The sequence below is a fragment of the Anabrus simplex genome, chromosome 3 (assembly GCF_040414725.1).
Source record: "Anabrus simplex isolate iqAnaSimp1 chromosome 3, ASM4041472v1, whole genome shotgun sequence".
Lineage (NCBI taxonomy): Eukaryota > Metazoa > Arthropoda > Insecta > Orthoptera > Tettigoniidae > Anabrus > Anabrus simplex.
Window position 1 is genome coordinate 236,332,028 of NC_090267.1, and position 18,804 is coordinate 236,350,831.

The 18,804-nt window shown below is 40.8% G+C and overlaps 1 protein-coding gene across 1 annotated transcript in view; it reads left to right on the plus strand.

The window, feature by feature from the left end:
* Positions 1–18,804, plus strand: part of LOC136866185 (mediator of RNA polymerase II transcription subunit 25) — a 370,114-nt gene that overhangs the window by 73,832 nt on the left and 277,478 nt on the right. The window contains exon 4 of the mRNA XM_067142927.2: positions 333–457. Coding sequence (XP_066999028.2) covers positions 333–457 — 125 coding nt within the window. The remainder of the gene's footprint in view (positions 1–332; positions 458–18,804) is intronic.

Here is an 18,804-nt window from a genome sequence, read left to right on the forward strand (position 1 = left end):
ATCACTTGAAGAATGAGGTGAGGGAAGAGGGATCATAAAAGTGGGAGGGAGAAAGCCCTAATGTCGTAGAGCTAGAAGAAAACAAATTGTAATAGATTACAAAATCCCAATCCCCTAAAACTTATCAACATTTACAATAACTGACTGAGTGTTGTTGTTGAGGTTCCCTCTCTGCCTTCTTCTGCCACTATACTCTGCTAGATAGCGGTACTACTGCAGTTATAAAATATACTCAAGTTAGATCAACTGTTTTTTGAAATTAAGATAATGTAACTCTTTTATGTTTTAAAAATGAAACAGCATGCATTTTAAAAATGTATTTTGTTTTACAGAGCACCAGTACGCAGTATGGCTTGGTGGTGTACCAAGCTGCTGATTGTCTGCCAAACCCAAGTAGCAATTGCTATGGCCCATATTCCAGCCCTCAAAGACTGCTCAGTGTTCTCGACAGGATAGAGTGAGTATAATATAGTAATTGTTTTTCACTGTTAACAGCTGATGTGCCATACATTATCTTCTTCTCTTCCAGCACAGTTGGTCCCACTGACATGTGGGGTCACTGATGCAGATTCGTCTCCTCCATTCATTTCTGTTGAACACTAGGTCCTCTTCCAGCTCCCGTTCTGTGAGATCCGAGAAGACAAGAATCCTTCCATCTCCTGCAGGGCCTACCTCTTCTTGTGTTCACTTGGGGGAGGCATATCTAGGAGGCTTCTTCCCACTTGATCACTTCCCCTCCTTATGATGTGACCAAACCGTCTTAGTCTTGACTCCTTGATCTTTTTGTTAATGTTCTTCACCTTTTTTGCCCAGTCCCGTGTACTTTCATTTCTGATTCTATACTTCCTTAACACGTTGAGTGCCGAGCCGATTGTAGCACACTATTCCACTGGTGCCAGGCATGTTTTTGAATTGCATTCCGCTGGTGCCAAAGCAATTGTACGCGTTGTAGACTGTTTATATAATCTTGGGATGTATTTATATGATGTACTAAGTAAATTTTATCTCACCATACCATGATCATGCGTGACGCCATATGGTGTCACAGAATTTTTTGACATGGAATGTTCAATACGAATTTCCAATACGGGATATTTATTTCCTAATTCAAATTAACGCAATATTTATGAAAACCTAGTAAAATGCAAAACAAGTACTTATATTACATTACATATTGTTGTGAACAGTTTTCTGATAACTCTAAACAATGAAAATATACGTCTCGGCATGCCCGAGTTCTTGTTACTCGTAATTTTTCAAACCTTATTGGCATCGTTGTTCAAACATCGTCCTTGGTACACTTGTTTCATGTGCTGTTTTCATATTTACGTTTTGCACATCTGATCGGGAAGTTAAGGGGAACGCGCTAACTATACGCTACCTGGCTGCTGGCGCACCTCGACGCAGCCCGGTTGGTTCACGTCCGCTGCTTCGCTCCTCCCTACCTCTCCGCCACACCGCGATACTCCCGCCCCACATCTAATTTTATGACTATTTATTTGGTCAATTTTGGCTTTTAAACTTGCGCTGGGTACATGCAGTTTTCACCTTGGCATTCTACTGCCTCCCACGAATATTCCTACCAAATTTCAACCGAATCCGAGTGTAACACATGTATGTGTTCCCTCGTAAGATTATTACCAATATCTTCCATTTTTTAAAATATTTTTGCACAACTATATAATCTGAGTGATAATACGTACGTAAACGAGGAATAAACAAAGCCTGGCGCGCTTTCACCTGTGACAATGACCACTGGCCAGTCAGTGGCTTCGGAAGAATACTGTGGCGCCACATGGTGGCATACAGTAAAAATACATAGCTGGAATAGACCCTGAAGTTCGCCCTTCACGTAGTACCAATTTTACGCGCATAGATGTCACAGCTGATTATCTACGGCGCATCGCCTGAAACTCAACTGTGCCGCCATATGGCGTCACGCCAACTCTGATTTGAAGAACGGTGTGCCGCCATATGGCGTCACGCCATCTCAAATTTGAAGACCACCGTGACGCCGTATGGCGGCACGTGGCACCCAACGTGTTAATGTGCTGCAGTCCCATCACAGCATTTTCATTTTTGCCACCTGCAGCTTTCTTTCAGAGACCTTTGGCAGGATGGAAGAATCATACTTCTATAAGTAAAATCCTTAAGGTTTGGTTGTACCTTCCTATTGCACAGAACTCCCATAACTGTTTTGTACATATACCAGCCAGACTGGACTTTTCTACTAATCTCAACTCCTGTTTCACCATCATTCGCTAGCACTGAACCCAGATATATGAAGGTTTCTGTCAGTGGCACAGGTTTCCCTGGGAGATGCACTAGTCCAGTTCCTCCACACGGCATGTATTCAGGTTTTGTCCCACTCGGTCTCATTCCTCTACTCATCAGTGCAGACCTTCATCCAATGACACACCCAGTTCTCCAGATGATACAGCACACAAAACAATGTTATCAGCATACAGCATGGTCCAAGAGGCTTTTGATCTGATCCCTTCAAATATCGAGTTCATAAGGATGGCAAAAAAATAGTGGACTGAATCATGATGAAGTCCAACTTCAACTCTGAAACTTCTTGTTTCTCCATTCTCACACCTTAAACATGTACTGCTGTTAGTATACATATCTTGGACTGATCTGTTGTACTTCTCTGGCACTTCTCTATCCTGCAAGCAATTCCATATCTCCTGTCATATGGTTTCTCCAAATAGATTAACACACAGTACAGTTTGTTTTGTCCTTCACGGTAGCGTTACACCAGCTGATGTAGGGCGAAGAAAGCATCTGTTGTTCCTTGTCCAGGCACGAAGCTGAACTGTTCTTCATTTATCACAACTTCATTCCTGATCCTTCTTTCAAGGACTCTCTCAAACAGTTTCATAGTGTTGCTCATCAACTTGATCCCTCTGTAGTTATTGTATGAGGCAACACCCACCTTATTTTTATGCATGGGAACCAGCACACACTTTCTCCATTTGTCTGGCATCTGCTCTGTTCTCATGATCCTTCTGAATAAGTCCTCAAGGAAAATTACTCCTTTACTGTCCAAGATTTTTCAGGGCCAACAGATTTCTCGTTCTTCATTTTTTATAGTACCTGAGTTATTTCAGTTCCACCCACTAAGTTTACAGGTTTTTCAAGCTTTGGCATGACTATGCAGTCCCATCTTCTCAAACTCTTCATTCGCCATTCTCGTGAAATATTCCTTCCATATTTGTAAGATGTCCAGTTCCTTCGTCAGGAGTTGACCATTTTCATCCTTCTGTTGTGACTGGTAAAAATCCCTTAACTTTTCTCTCTCTGTCTTGTAATTCTGAATATCATCTTCTGACCCTCCTCTGCTTCTAGTACCGCATACAAAGACTAATGTTGTGTTTTTCTTCTTTCTTGTCTTTGATTTACTCCTGCACATCAGGTTGCCACCACCAGGTCGTTGTTTATTTTCACCTTACCCAACAATTTTCAAAGCACATTCTCTCCAACTTCCCCGGTTCAGTCTGCAGCCTCTTCCCAGTTGTAATTTTCTTGCTCTAGGGCAGACAGGGTCAGTGGTTGAGTTTCATCCAAGAAGCTATTAAGATGGTATTTTTCTTGCAATCTCCACCATTTTGTTTTAAGCACCCCAATTTTAAGTCCTGATTTCAGCATGGCAGGCAACTATTTGATGTGTTGCTACAGCCTTTCCAGGGAAGACTTTGCACTGTTTTATCTTTTTCATATCTCTTCTGCTACACAGCAGGTGATCCACTTGAGAATTATTTCTTCCACTTGCAAAGGTGATCTGGCGGTTTAACTTTTCCTCAAAGAAGGCGTTGATAACTACGATATCAAAAACCATAACTAAGTCCAAATTATCCTCACCAGCTGCATTTCTGTGGCTCACACCATGTTTTTCTAGGACTCTTTTCACTCTTTTGTTTACATTGCCAACATGGCTATTAAGGTCACCACCAATAATAAGTTGATCACCGGGCGAGTTGGCCGTGTGATTAGGAGCGCGCAGCTGTGAGCTTGCATCTGGGAGGTAGTGGGTTCGAACCCCACTGTCGGCAGCCCTGAAGGTGGTTTTCCGTGGTTTCCCATTTTTACACCAGGCAAATGCTGGAGCTGTACCTTAATTAAGGCCACGGCTGCTTCCTTCCCATTCCTACGCCTTTCCTGTCCCATCGTCGCCATAGGATCAATCTGTGTTGGTGCGACGTAAAGCAAATAGCTATAAGTCGATTCTCATCAGGGATCGATCTCTCAGGGTTGTCCAGGGATGTCCAGAAATCGTCTTTCTTCTCTTGCATACAGCCTTCCTGAGGTACATAAGCACCAATCATGTTAATATCTAGGTTCTCTACAACCAGCTTAACATTTATTAGCTTATCAGTTATTTTCTTGGTCTTGGTGATATTGTCCTTCCTATCATTACTCAGAACTCTACCTATACCTTTCCTCTTTGTGTTGGTACTATAGTAGAGGATCTTTTTAACCTCCACCAATTTCTTTGGACATTTCCTCTTTCCATTTCGTCTCTTAAACACACAGGATCTGGAGATGCCTTCTTTCCATTAAGTCCATCACATCCTGGCTTCAAATTGTCATGCTTCTAACATTTAATGTCCCCACTTTCAGGCTCATAATATATCTCTGATTGGTGTTCTTATGTTGAGCTAGCCTCCTTAGCTTAAAACGCTCATTATGTGGTAACTTTTGTTCACTTTTCTTGGGTATAAGGTGATCCCTCTACACGTCGGTCATGACGTATACTCTAGCCTTGTTCCAGAATGTATTTCTCCCCATATCCATGTTGTCTAGCTCGGTTTTATGCCAGATGCCTTCCTGTCACTACCTTGGGACTGATGATAGGCTGGCTTGCCTACCCCAGAGTCTGGGTTTGACGTACCATATTATATTGTAATTAATAATAACAGGTGACATCATTTTAATGGACAATGTGTGACATGTTCTTGATCGCATATAGTGTTTTAAATGAATGCAGCTGAAAGAAAATTATTTCATCATCATCATCTTCCTTCCAAGTATTGGACCATGTGTCCCATTACGGTCTTGCATTTTTCTTTTTGCAAGACTTGAAAGCCATCAGATGTCCTTCCGACGGGTTGCTAGCCTGAGGGAAGTAAGACCATTGGTGGGGCTGCCACCTCTCAGCTAATGGACTAGCTGAAATTACAGCATTTCCTCTGTAATTGATGTAACGGTTATACCTCTGTGACTCGGTCGACAGGGCCTCGTCTGTGTGAACAGGTTTGTTCATCCCGGGAAAGTGAGGTTGGCATTTGGGCAGGAGAGGTAATATCATCATCATCATCATCATCATAATCATTATTCCAAGTATTGGGCCATGTGGCCTGGCACGGTCTTGCATTTTCTTTCCATCGCTTCATTGGACGTCCTATAGATCTCTGTCCTCTTAGTTGATAGCGTAGGATCTCCTTTGGTAGTCTTCCAGATTCCATCCTTTGAACGTGACATTTCCAGTTTTCTTGGTAATCATAGATGTAGTTGATTACTGGTTTCACATTCATTCCCATAAGCACATCTTCATTTCTTATACGATCCCATTTTGTATAGCCTGCTGTTTTGTACATGAACGTCATTTCACGTGCTGTAATTCTGGAAATGTCTTGATTTCTTATTGTCCATGCCTCACTGCCGTAGCAAAGGGTTGGTCTGGCTAAAGTGTTATAAAGACGTAAGCGAGTGTGTTTTTGGACAAGAGATGGCTTCATGATATGATTTATGATTCCAGTTGTTCTGGTAAATTTGGTTATTTTTGCATCGTCATAAAGGAGTATGGCATCTAGATGTGTGAGATATCTGCTGACTGGGATGCCTCCATTTCTGCATTATGTTGTTCATATAGATTATGAGCAGCAAAGGAGAAAGTCCATAACCTTGTCTCACACCTCTGCTGATTGGTTCCCATTCAGTCTGATGATTACCTAACTTTATTGCAATAAGGTTGTCACTGTACATGTTGTATATTTTATCTATTAACTGTTGTGGGACATTATCTTCTGCTAAGATATTAGGAAGTCTGTTCCTGTTAACTAGGTCAAAGGCTTTCTTAAAATCAACAAATGCTATATGAGTTTCCAAGTTAAATTCCCTGCGTTTTTCTACTAAGATTTTCGAGGTAAAGTAAGCATCAGCACATGAGTGTCCCTTTTGAAATCCATGTTGTTCATTTCCAATCACATTTTCATAATACCTGAATAATTTTTCTTTGACAATATTAGAGTAAATTTTGTAATCTGAGTTGCGTATATGTAACCCTCTGTAATTTCCACTATCTTTCATACTGCCCTTCTTATGAAGAGGAATAAGTATAGCTTTTTGCCGATTCTCTGGTGGTCTGTTGCCATTCCCAATTAAATTGATGAATTTGAGAAATCTTTGCTTGAAGATGTCACTGGAGTACTTGAATAGTTCTGCATCTATTGAGTCTTCTCCAGATGCTTTTCCATTTGTAAGTTTTCTTAATACTAGCTCCAGTTGTTCGGGTGTAATGGTTTCCAAAGACTTGTTAAGAGATGTTGGCAGAAGAAATGGCTCAATATTTGAACCTCTCCAAAGGTTCCAAAAATAAATGAGCCACTCCATTAGAGGTATTGCATTAATGTGTACCGGTATATCTTCTTTTACATCATTATTCAGTTTCTTGAGTATTTTATAAGTCTGTGGTTGTGGTCTTGTTATATCAGTCTCCAGGTGTGAAACAAAGTTTTCCCAACTCTTTCTGTGCTTTTTCCACACTTCCCTTTTTGCTGTTGCTCTCTTGTGGTGATACTCTATTTTATCTTCTAATTTACTAGTTGATAAAAATTTTTTATAAGCATTTCTTTTGTCTGAAATAACTTTTTCAATTTCTTCATCCCAGATTCTTAAACCCTTTTTCCTCTGCCATTTTTTCTTAACTCCCAAACTCTCAAAAACAGAATGCTTTAAAATTGAACACAAATTAGACCACTCCATTTCCACGTTGTCACTAACTGGTGTCATCTGTTTAAGGTTTTTAAGTCTGTTCTGGTACAGCCATTTTATACTGGGGTCTCTTAATAGGTGAACCTTGTAAGAAGTTTTAATTTCTTGTGTTATTTGTTTGTTTCTTTTATACCATCTAGGATTCAGACAAATAGGTGCTACTAATAGATATTGATCAGTTTCCAATTCAGGGCCTCGATCCAAGACTAAATCTGCCAATTTACCATTACAAATTATATAATCTATAATCGATTTCTGATTTCGTGCAGACCATGTGTACGTATGTGTACTGTACTATAGATATATAGGAGATCGAAGTGTGTGTTGTAAGATCAGGGAGAAGAGAATTGTTGTTTATGCTTTGGATGTAATGGCGACTGTCAATAAAGAGGTTGTTTATTTCGTATAAATTGCTAATTATTCAGTACATTGGCGCAGTCGGTAAAATCCATTGATTAAATACGTAAACTAAACCTTCAGAAGATATTAAAATGGAAAGAAAGATCTCTAGGCCAATACCAATTTTCGATGTAAATGGAGATGTCACCAGCCTTGCTTCTAGATGGAAAAAATGGAAACGTTTGGTCGAATTGTATATTGCCGCAAAAGGAATAACAGATTCTGCTAGAAAACAGGCAGTTTACCTACATTCGGTTGGAGAAGGCTTGCAAGACATATTTTATTCTATCCCTGAACACAACACTATTCCTACAGGTAAAGCTGTGCTTGAATATACTTTAGAATTGTTAGATAAACATTTTTTATCGAAAAGCAATCCGCTATTTGAGGGGCATATTATGAAGTCTATGAAACAAGATGTTAGTGAAACATCTGACGCCTTTATATCTAGGTTGCATCAACAAGTTGTCAAATGTGATTTTAAAGATACCACAACAAAAAAAGAATTGGAGGACATGTTTATTTGTGACCAGTTCGTAGAGGGTTGCAAATCAGCTGAAGTCAGAAAGAGAATATTGAAAAAATCTTCTGTCACACTAGACGATTTGATTGACATTGGACGGCCTCACGAAATGATAAAAATACAGACATCACATTTTAGTAAGGACGACGGTTCTGAGCAAGAGGTGTATAGTATGTCGAATAGGAAGAAATATGGGATTTCACAAAGAACTATTTCCAATAGTGGCAAAAACACTGGTGCTCCGCCGAAAACTAGTTATAATAGTTATCAAAATAGAGGAGAAAGGAAATTTTATCGCTGCAGGGAAACAAATCACTTAGCAAGTGACCCCCAGTGCCCAGCAAGAAACGAAGTTTGCCAGGCTTGTAATTTAACGGGGCACTATTGGAAGTGTTGTAGAACAAAAAGGACATATACGTTAGAATCGGGGGAGTCAACTGTTGATGACGAAGTTTCTTACGTGGGCAACATCAAATATGAAGTCGGCCCTGGATGTAGTAGTGATTTAGACCACACCTTTCTTACAAATGACGAAAAAAAAAAATCGGGAGACATCGGGGAAGACCACTTGTCTATTGTCAGGGGTACCCTTCGTTTTTATTATTGACTCGGGATCTACTTGCGATGTTATTGACCAAGAAACCAAGGTACCTATTATGAGAAAAACCAACTCAAACCAAATCCAGCTAAGACTCAAATTTGTGCGTTCCATCTGCGGCATGCACAGGCCTTGAAATAATAACATTAAGGCCTCTCAGAAACTCAAAGTACTATGGAAGGGGAACTTACTGGAACACTGCTTTACACTAAAGTACCTGGGAGTTATGCTGGATCGCACATTAACATATAAGAAACATTGCCAAAACCTGAAACAAAAGATAGCTGCCAGAAACAAGATTCTACGAAAGTTATCAGGAACAAGTTGGGGAACACAACTACAAACAATTAGAACATCAGCTCTAGCTCTATGCTATTCTGCAGGAGAATATGCCTCCCCGGTTTGGTACAGGTCAGCTCATACGAAGCAGGTCAACATCGCTTTAAACGAAAGCTGCAGGATCATTACTGGATGCTTGAAACCTACACCCATTGAGAAGGTCCAACTTTTAGCTGGTATTGCTCCCGGTGAGATTCGTAGGGAGGTAGCAGCTAACAAAGAAAGGCTCCAGTCATCATCTTCAGAAGCACATCCTCTCTATGGATACCACCCAGCCACACAGAGGCTAAAATCTAGAAAAAGTTTTCTCCGCACATCAGTTAACCTTGAGGGGAAAGCAGAGAATGCTAGAGTCACAGTGTTGAAAGAAAGAATCCACCACCTTTCCAACTGGATAGGAAAGTCTTCCTTGTGGACACTAGGAGAAGTGGACAGTATGGAAAACCCTTAACAGACTCCGTACGGAAGTCGGCAGAACAAAAGTAAATTTGCGGAAGTGGGGCTTCTCAAGTGATTCATCACTTTGTGATTGCGGAGAGCAGCAGACGATCCAACATCTATGTCAGTGTGTTTTATGTCTTTCAATGTGCGCTATGAAAGACTTAATTGCAGCCTCCCCCAACGCTGTTGACGTCGCCCAAGCATCATCTAGCTCTCGAATATTGTTGCTCTATCTGTGATTGTATAATAGACATGTATATTTGTATAGTAGGAATGTAGATATCTTGTTGCTTTTTGTTAAATATCTGTAAGTAAAGTTGATACTTCTGACACGAATAAAGAAAGAAAGACCAAGAAACTTGGAAGGAATTTAAAAGGAAGCAGGTAACCGATAAAGTAAAATTACTAAATAGTTCAAAAAGACTTTTCACTTATGGTAGAACCGATCCGTTGGATATTTTAGGGGAGTTTGAGGCGGACATAACGCATTCCAGTAGAAAAATTAGTACCACTGTTGTAGTTATTAAAGGTAGGGGACCACCTATTTTGGGACGTTCCTCGGCTACAAAACTAGGAATATTACAAATTTTTGAGCACGTTAACCAGACGGTGGTTTCTGACACATCGAGGGTGGCCAAAATAAAGAATTTTCAGCTTAAATTACCAATCGATCCGAAAGTCCCACCAGTTATTCAACCTCTGCGGAGGGTGCCATTGGCATTGAAACAAAAAATAGTAGAACGTATCCTTGAGCTGGAGCAAAATGACAATTGAAAAGGTTGAAGGACCGTCAAGATGGGTTTCCCCTCTTGTACCAATTCCAAAAGGTGACAGCGTTAGATTGTGTGTCGATATGCGAATGGCAAATAAAGCTGTACTAAAGGCTAGTACATCCCTTACCGACCATGGAAGACCTACACCTTGAAATTAGTGAAAGCAAATACTTTTCAAAGTTGGATGTTAGGTCAGCTTTTCACCATGTGGAGTTACATCCAGACTCACGGGAGATTACCACATTTAACACACATTTAGGCTTAGGTTCAAGCGGCTAATGTTTGGTTTGAATCGGGCAGCTCCTGAGTTCCAAAAGATAATGGAGCATCTGATAAGGAACAAGATCCTACAGGTGTTTACGTATTTATTGATGACATTCTGGTGTATGGGGAAACTGAAGAATTACATGATTCAAGATTAAAAAAGGTTCTGGAAGTTTTTCGCAAGCACGGTATTGAACTGAATGAGGAAAAGTGTGAATATGGTAAAACTTCAATTAAGTTCTTGGGTCACATAATATCAGCTAATGGCATTAGGCCTATCGAAGACAGAGTGGCGGCTCTGAAGAATTGCAGAAAACCACAAAATGTGTCTGAGCTGAGAGGTTTTCTAGGCCTACTGAACTATGTAAGTAGATTTATTCCAAACATATCAACCATGACAGAAACACTGCGACAGCTTACACATAAATCTGCACAGTTTGAATGGAAACAAGTACACCAAGAGGCTTTCAGTAAAATAATAAAAAGTACTTACCTACATCTAGTTCAGTTTTAGGGTATTTCAACCCCAAGGACGAAACAATAGTGATGGCAGACCAGGTGCGGCTCCATAATACGATCTGCAGAGCTGCAGAACCACCTGAGTGGAAAGATATGATATACAGCGATGAGCAATCCCATCTGTCATGCTGTGTTGTTATTGAGCCAAAGACTGACAGCCATTCGGTTACTAGTGATCTGGCAACCTTGTTCGGGACTGTGAACGCCAGCTCTGTGAAGAAAGCCTGAGAACCACACTTTTAGCCACCTATCGGAGAAAACGGTAGTTAGGAGTCGCCCATAAGCACACAAGGTTCTATTTGTACTGCATGCCTTGTAGCTCAGGTGGCTTATTCGTTTGTATTAGACGTTCCAGGCTGTGATTTTTCGCGCCAGTTTCCAGTGCAGTTTTGTTAAGAAAGCGTGTGAGTGGAAATATATTTAAGAAATTGTTGTTTTGGTGTCAGTTTTATGTAAGTGCTCAGCAGAAATTCACAGGTAGAGTAGATTAGTTATTTAGCATTGTGTAGGCTAATAAGCGAAGTTTAATTATTACATGTTTAAATATGGATGTCGTGAAGAACTTGTTGTCGAAGCCATTTACTGCATTAACTTATGAGGAAAGACTACTAATTAAAGAACAAGGGAGACCCCTTCCGAATTTAACAATAGAAGTGTCAGGTTCCAGTCGAGGTAAAGCGTACACAAGGCGTTTTAATAAAGATATATATAATAGAAATAAATGGATTTGTGGCTGTAACAATGCCAATGCTCTGTTCTGCTTTCCATGCGTTTTATTCAGTGGTGAGCCCTTATGGTCAAAAACTGGAGTGAAAGATCTCGTACATCTAAGCGAAAAAATTAACTCTCTTGGTGCCAGGCGGTAGTGCGAGCTCCCCCCTTTAAATTGCCGGAGCCGATCTGGTCGGCCGTTAACAATCCAGTCGGAAGTTGCCAGAGCCGATTACATCGGCCGGCTTAAAATTCTGTGATATACGTAATTTTGAGGCAACCTATAGTGGAGTGCATACTTTTGTTACAACCTGTAGTAAAGGGGCTACACGTTATTGTGTGCCTGGCCTTGCTTTGGCAGTTCTAAGAGGGTGTTATACCTTTCACAAGAGTCGTTTCCTGTGTTTACAAATACCGCTAACCGGTCAGTAAGAGATTGCTCCTTGCAGTGAGTGGATGTGTGACAGGAAAATGGCATGTTATTCACGTGATAATTTTTCAGCAGCTATTGATGACAATAGATTAATGCAGTATTTAGAACAGTGCGAAGTTAACGCTGATGATTTATCGGATAGCGATAGGGAATTTAGTTCAGAGAGTAGCGATGAAATTATACCGGACACGTCCGCGGGATCACCGCAGCTAAAAAAGAGACGTTTAATTGTGTCTAACAGCACTAAAGCTACTCTGAATATGGTGGTAGATGAAACTAGTGATAACAAATATGATGATGATGATGATGATGATGTCTCTGGAGAACATTTTGTGGAAATTTGTTCCAATGAACCCGTAAACATTCCTCAACCTCCTGTCTCCTTCAAGGAAGTTCTTGGACCTAAACATGCCCTACCGTCTGATTTCCCGCCCATATCACACATCAATTTACTTTTCACTTACTCTCTGCTAAACCTTATAGTCACATATAGCCCTCTACCATTACCTAAATGCCGGTCTCCGCGGGCTAAGTGTAGCGTGCCTGTCTTTCACCCGGAGGTCATGGGTTCGATTCCCGCCCAGGTCAAGAATTTCGCCTGGTCCTGAAGGTTGGTTCGAGGTTCACTCAATCTAAGTGACCCTAAGTGATTGCAATTCAGGAGATATCTGAGGGTGAGAGGACCCCGGTCTGGAAAACCAAGAATAATTACTGAGAGGATCTGTCTCACTGACCATGATTCACCTCGTAAACTGCAGGTACCGAACTGAGCAGCGGTCGCTTAGTAGGTTAAAGCAAATCAGGGATTTAGTGCCATACATTTCTTAATTTCGTAAATTCTGTTGTATTGTAAAATTATTTTTCTAATATATACTACAACCGAAAACGAGAAACTATTTTTTCTGAAAATAAAAACTATAATATCAACTATTATTTTTTACTTCTTTAATAATTCAGAATTATTTTAATACTGTATTGTCCGCACATAGAAAATTGTTGTCAGTATTTGCCAAAGATCGATACATTCACGCTAATTTTATCGGTGAGTAAAATTGTCTTGTTTTTACTAGTGACATATGTTTGAATTTTTATTTTTTACGTTTTTATTTTTCTCGTTCAGATTAGTTATTCTATAGAATTGTATTTAGAAATACATTATACATAATTACGTATATTCTTTTGTATCGTAAATTATTTTTTCAAAGTAGATATTGAGAGAGAAAGTGCGAAAATATTTTTCTCTTCCTAAAAATAAACGCTATCAACAACTATAAATCAACAATAAAAGGTCTTTGACTCTTTATATCTCTCCAAACCAGTTTCTTATTCTACGTAGTCGATATGTAGAAAATTTCATGCCGGTATTTGCTATACACCGGTAGATATACGCGAATTTTAAAATACATGTATTTCCACTGAAAACGGCCTGGCACTTTACAGTAGTAGAGTGGCGGCGAAGCTCTGGCCTCTTCCAGCTGATGGGGAGCGGCCGACCAGATCGGCTCTTGGCTCCAAGAGGGTTAAGAAGCATGAAAATTCAAAGACTCATTTGAACAATCAGACAGAACTTGCATTATTAGGAACTGTGAACATTCAACAGCAACTCGATTCTGCGTATTGGATTAACATTCAAATGCATAATGAGAATGTCACAAAAAATAGGTATGTTCTATCCAAAATACTTAATTGTATAAAATTCTGTGGATCTTTTGAACTGGCCTTGCGTGGTCATAATGAGAAAGAAGATTCACTAAACCGGGGTATTTTTCATGGCTTGATTGATTTATGTGCCGATTTGGATAGCACGTTAAGGGAACATTTAGAAAGTTCTAGGCAGTTTAAAGGCACGTCTAAAACCATCCAAAATGAATTATTGGACAGTATGTTAGCAGTTTGTCGTGATGTAATTTCTCATGAATTAGGACAGGCATCCTTTGTTGCTATTATGGCCGATGAAACTAGTGACTGCGCTCAACAGTGTCAGATGGTTTTAGTTTACCGGTACGTCATAAATGGTTGTCCAGTTGAGCGTTTTGGTGGATTTATTTTACCATCTGATTCTGATGCCGAAACACTCACGCAAACAATATTAAATGAAATTTTATCGATCATTCCTTCAGACAAACTAATTGCTCAGTGTTATGATGGGGCAAATGTCATGAGTGGCAGGCATGGGGGTGTGCAAACAAAAATCAAGGAGAAGTATCCAACAGCACATTTTGTGCATTGTTATGCTCACCAATTGAATTTAATAATGGCCCAAGCGTCGTCACAAAACAAGCAAGTCAGGTTATTTTTTTCCAATTTACAAGAAATACCGTCGTTCTTTTCTAATTCTCCGCAACGCACTGCTGTGCTGGATAAGATAGTACAGCGAAGGGTACCTCGTTCTGCACCTACACGATGGAATTTCAAAAGCCGCACAGTGAATGTTGTGTACGAACACCGAAGTGATATTATTGAGTGTATGCAAGAAATACAAGAAGAATCACGACAGACGACGACCATTAATCAAGCTTCAGCAATAGAAAGAATGTTAGAAAGTGACAAATTCATCTTTTGGTTGACATTTTTTCATCATGTTGTGCCCCATGTTGATATATTATTCAATCAACTACAGAAAGTAAAAACTGACCTTAATGATATCGAAAGGGCGCTGAGATATTTTGAAACAAGTATATCGTCTGTAAGAAGTAACATGGATGGAATTACGAATCAAGCAGACATTCTTTCAAAGAAATCAGTTTCCCAAGACCCGAAACGTAAGCGCCCAGACGATTCTGTAAGTGATCATCGCGTTGCAGCTTTGGAAGTTTGTGACGTAATCACAAGAAATGTAAAGCACCGATTCGAATTCAACGGCCATTTAATAGCTTCAGCACTATTCTTATCAGGTAACTTCCTACAGTATACCTTGAACTTTCCAACCGAGGAACTGAATACCACCGTTCAAAATTACCCAATGCTCGATAAAGATCGTTTACAAACAGAATTGTCGATAATGTACATGAGAAAGGATTTCAGCCATATCCAAGGTCTGACACCATTATTAAATTCCTTTTTAAGACATAATTTGTGTGACACTTTCAAAGAAACTGTTAAACTGCTGGACATTCTCATCACAACTCCAATGACTACATCAGAAGCCGAACGTTGCTTTTCTACTCTGAAACGAGTAAAAACCTTTCTCCGGTCAACCATTTGCCAAGAAAGACTGAATGCATTATCCATGCTGTCTATTGAACGGGAATTTGTGGCCAGTATACCCAGCTTTAATGAGCGAGTCATAGACCACTTCATTCGTCAGAAAGATCGTCGCATGGAATTCATCTACAAGAAATAGGGTGAGTTTACAGTTTAAATAATTGTTTTCATGGTTCAGTATTAAATTAATGTTATTTATACGTATGTTGCTGGTATAAGGCATGCTAATATAGTGGTGTAATTATCCGTATCTAACCAAGATGGCATAGCTCGACTCCCGGCCAATGCATGTGTATATTCAAAACTAAAAATATGTCCTGTGGTTCAATTTACACATGTAAAAAAAGGATCCGTAACACCTCGCAAAGCTACAAACTTGCCTTGCATTTCTTGGTGTACGGTATAATATTGTTCGAAGGAGCTCTGCAGCTGAGAAGTGCCACTACTTGGAATTGTTGACAGTTTCTCCCCGAGCGCGGCTGTAAATCACACCCTCTCTTCTCTCCTCTCTCAACCCTCTTTGGGACGACCTTGCCTTACAGAATGTGAAAGGAAAGGACGGCCTTGACGATTTGTATTGAAATGTCATTGCTCCGAGTTTACCTCTTGCTATTGGATCGCGCTGTAGCAAAGAATTATTTCAAGGGTTTAAAGTGTCCTCTTTTCGACAAACGTAATACTGCTGGCAAAATGAGACAAGCCGTAAACGTAATTAGATCAATAAGGAATGATCACTTTACAAGTAATCGTGAAGATTTTTCTCCGTAATGGTACAGATGAAGGCGAGGTATTCATGAAAATAGGAACGTTAGTATCATCACACGATTTACCCCTCAATTAAGAAAGCTGGCTGCAAACGTTGTGTACAGATCTCAAGCCCTGCGGTCTATTGGTAGCGTGACTACCTCTCACACGGAGGCCCCGGGTTCGATTCCCGGCGAAGACGGATTTTTACCTCCTAGATCTGAGGGCTGGTTCGAGGTCCACTCAGCCTATGTGGTTACAGCACAACTGAGGAGCTATCTGACGGTGAGATTGCAACTCTGATCTAGAAAGCCAAGAATAATGGCCGGGAGGATTCGTTGCCCTGACCATGCGTTACCCCATAATCTTCAAGCCTTCGAGCTGAGCAGTGGTCGCGTGGTGGGCCAAGGCCAATCAGTCATGAGGTTTGGTTTGGTTTTGTTCGATACTAGATCAGAATTATTTTCGTACGGTAAGGGGAAGAAATGCTTTATTTTTGTAACATTTTATCATCATCATCATCATCTGTTTACCCTCCAGGTTCGGTTTTTCCCTCGGACTTAGCGAGGGATCCCACCTCTACTGCCTCAAGGGCAGTGTCCTGGAGCTTCAGACTCTTGGTCGGGGGATACAACTGGGGAGTATGACCAGTACCTCGCCCAGGCGGCCTCACCTGCTATGCCGAACAGGGGCCTTGTGGAGGGATGGGAAGATTGGAAGGGATAGGCAAGGAAGAGGGAAGGAAGCGGCCGTGGTCTTAAGTTAGGTACCATCCCGGCATTCGACTGGAGGAGAAGTGGGAAACCACGGAAAACCACTTCCAGGATGGCTGAGGTGGGAATCGAACCCACCTCTACTCAGTTGACCTCCCGAGGCTCAGTGGACCCCGTTCCAGCCCTCGTGCCACTTTTCAAATTTCGTGGCAGAGCCGGGAATCGAACCCGGGCCTCCGGGGGTGGCAGCTAATCACGCTAACCACTACACCACAGAGGCGGACTGTATCATTTTAACCATTGTATTTTTTGTACAAGTCAGTTCTTTATATCGTCGAAGCCACTCGAAGTCAGGGAGTCTTAGAAATTGAGATGTACTGTATGTTTACCTGCATTTTTTTCTGTAAATTTTCGGGAACTTCAAAGCTGATAGGACATGGAGAGAGAGGGGCCCATTAGACGCATTCGTGGGATTGGAGAACGGATTGCACACGAGATAAGCTGACACTTCTCGTGTGCAGTGCGAATTTAGATTTCACTATTACACTTACTGCAATGGACTGGCGCTCATATTGCAGAACCACCAACACAATTCAGCACGAGCCGCCACTGTGGCAGACGCTGGTCCGAAAGAACTTGGTGCAGTGCTGATACAACGGAACAATGAAGGGATCCCACGCATAATTTGCTACATTAGTCGCAGCCTGTCAGATGTCGAACAAAGGTACTCTCAGACGGAGAAAGAAGCCCTTGGGATTGTCTGGGTGTGTGAGCGTCTAAGGATTTTCCTGACGGGTAAGCAGTTTTGCCTATGTTGGCTTCTGAGACTCCAATCTTTTGACTTCCAAGTTTGTAAAGGTGAAAAATAACATAGCAGATCCTTTATCACGGTTAAGTGAGAATTCAATCGGTGAAGCCAAGGAGGACAATTATCTGATGCACTTTGCTACGTATTTGGCACCAGTTGCATTAACTTTGGAGGAAATAGACGAAGCTTCAAAAATTGATCCCACTCTAAAAAAGGTCTGATCACAATTACAAACAGGGTGTTGGGATCGTAATGACGTTGACCTTCTTCCATTTCGGGCGATGATGTCGCAATTATGCGTCATGGACAATATATTACTGAAAGAAACTAAGTTGGTAATTCCGAAAAGTTTACAAACTAGGGTCCTTAGTTTGGCACACGAGGGTCATCCTGGAATTTTGGAAATAAAAAACAAACTCAGGTCTAAAGTATGGGGCCTGGAATGGACAAAGCAGCGGAACGGACAGTGAGAACATGTCTGGGTTGTCAGATTACCAGTAAACCCGAGAAGCCCGAAAATATATCTCCAACAGTAATTCTTAAAAAGCCTTGGGAACGAATAGCTGCTGATATTCTGGGTCCTTTCCCTAATTGGGTACAACTATTGATTGTGATAGATTATTTTAGCCATTTCATGGAAGTAACAAAAGTAAGTAGTACTGACTCTAAAAGCATAATAAAGGCCCTAGATGGTATTTTTGCAAGATACGGGTATTCTAAGGTTCTCTCAACAGATAACTGCACGAACTTCGTCAGCACAGAGATGGAAAATTACCTACAACAGTGTGGAATTCATCACCACAGAGTTACCCCGTTACACCCACAAGCAAATGGCACAGTGGAAAGACTGAACCCAGGGATAAATCAACGACTACAGATTGCCAATGCCATGAAATTAGATTGGAAGTTAGAACTAAATAAGTACCTACTGATGTACCGGAACCATGAGCACCAGACTACAGGGGTTAGTCCGGCGGAGTTATTTTTTAACAGAAAATTGAGAAACAAAATTCCCGGTCTGGCCCCCTACAAAACAGAAAAAATATTAGAAGAGGTGGTGGAACGAGACCTTATTCAAAAGTTTAAAAAGGGAGAATACGCGGACATTAGATGTGGGGCCCGAGAAAAATTATCAGAGGGTGACAAGGTTTTGATGCGTAACCCCAAAGTAAACAAATTTTCAACCACATATGGACCCACACCCTTGAAAGTCGTCAAGAAGAATGGCAACGCTGTGACAGTAGAGACTTTGAATGGTAGACAAATAACTCGCAACTCTACCTTCTATGGAATAATATGGAATAATATTTATCACATGTAATAACTCTACCTTCTTCCG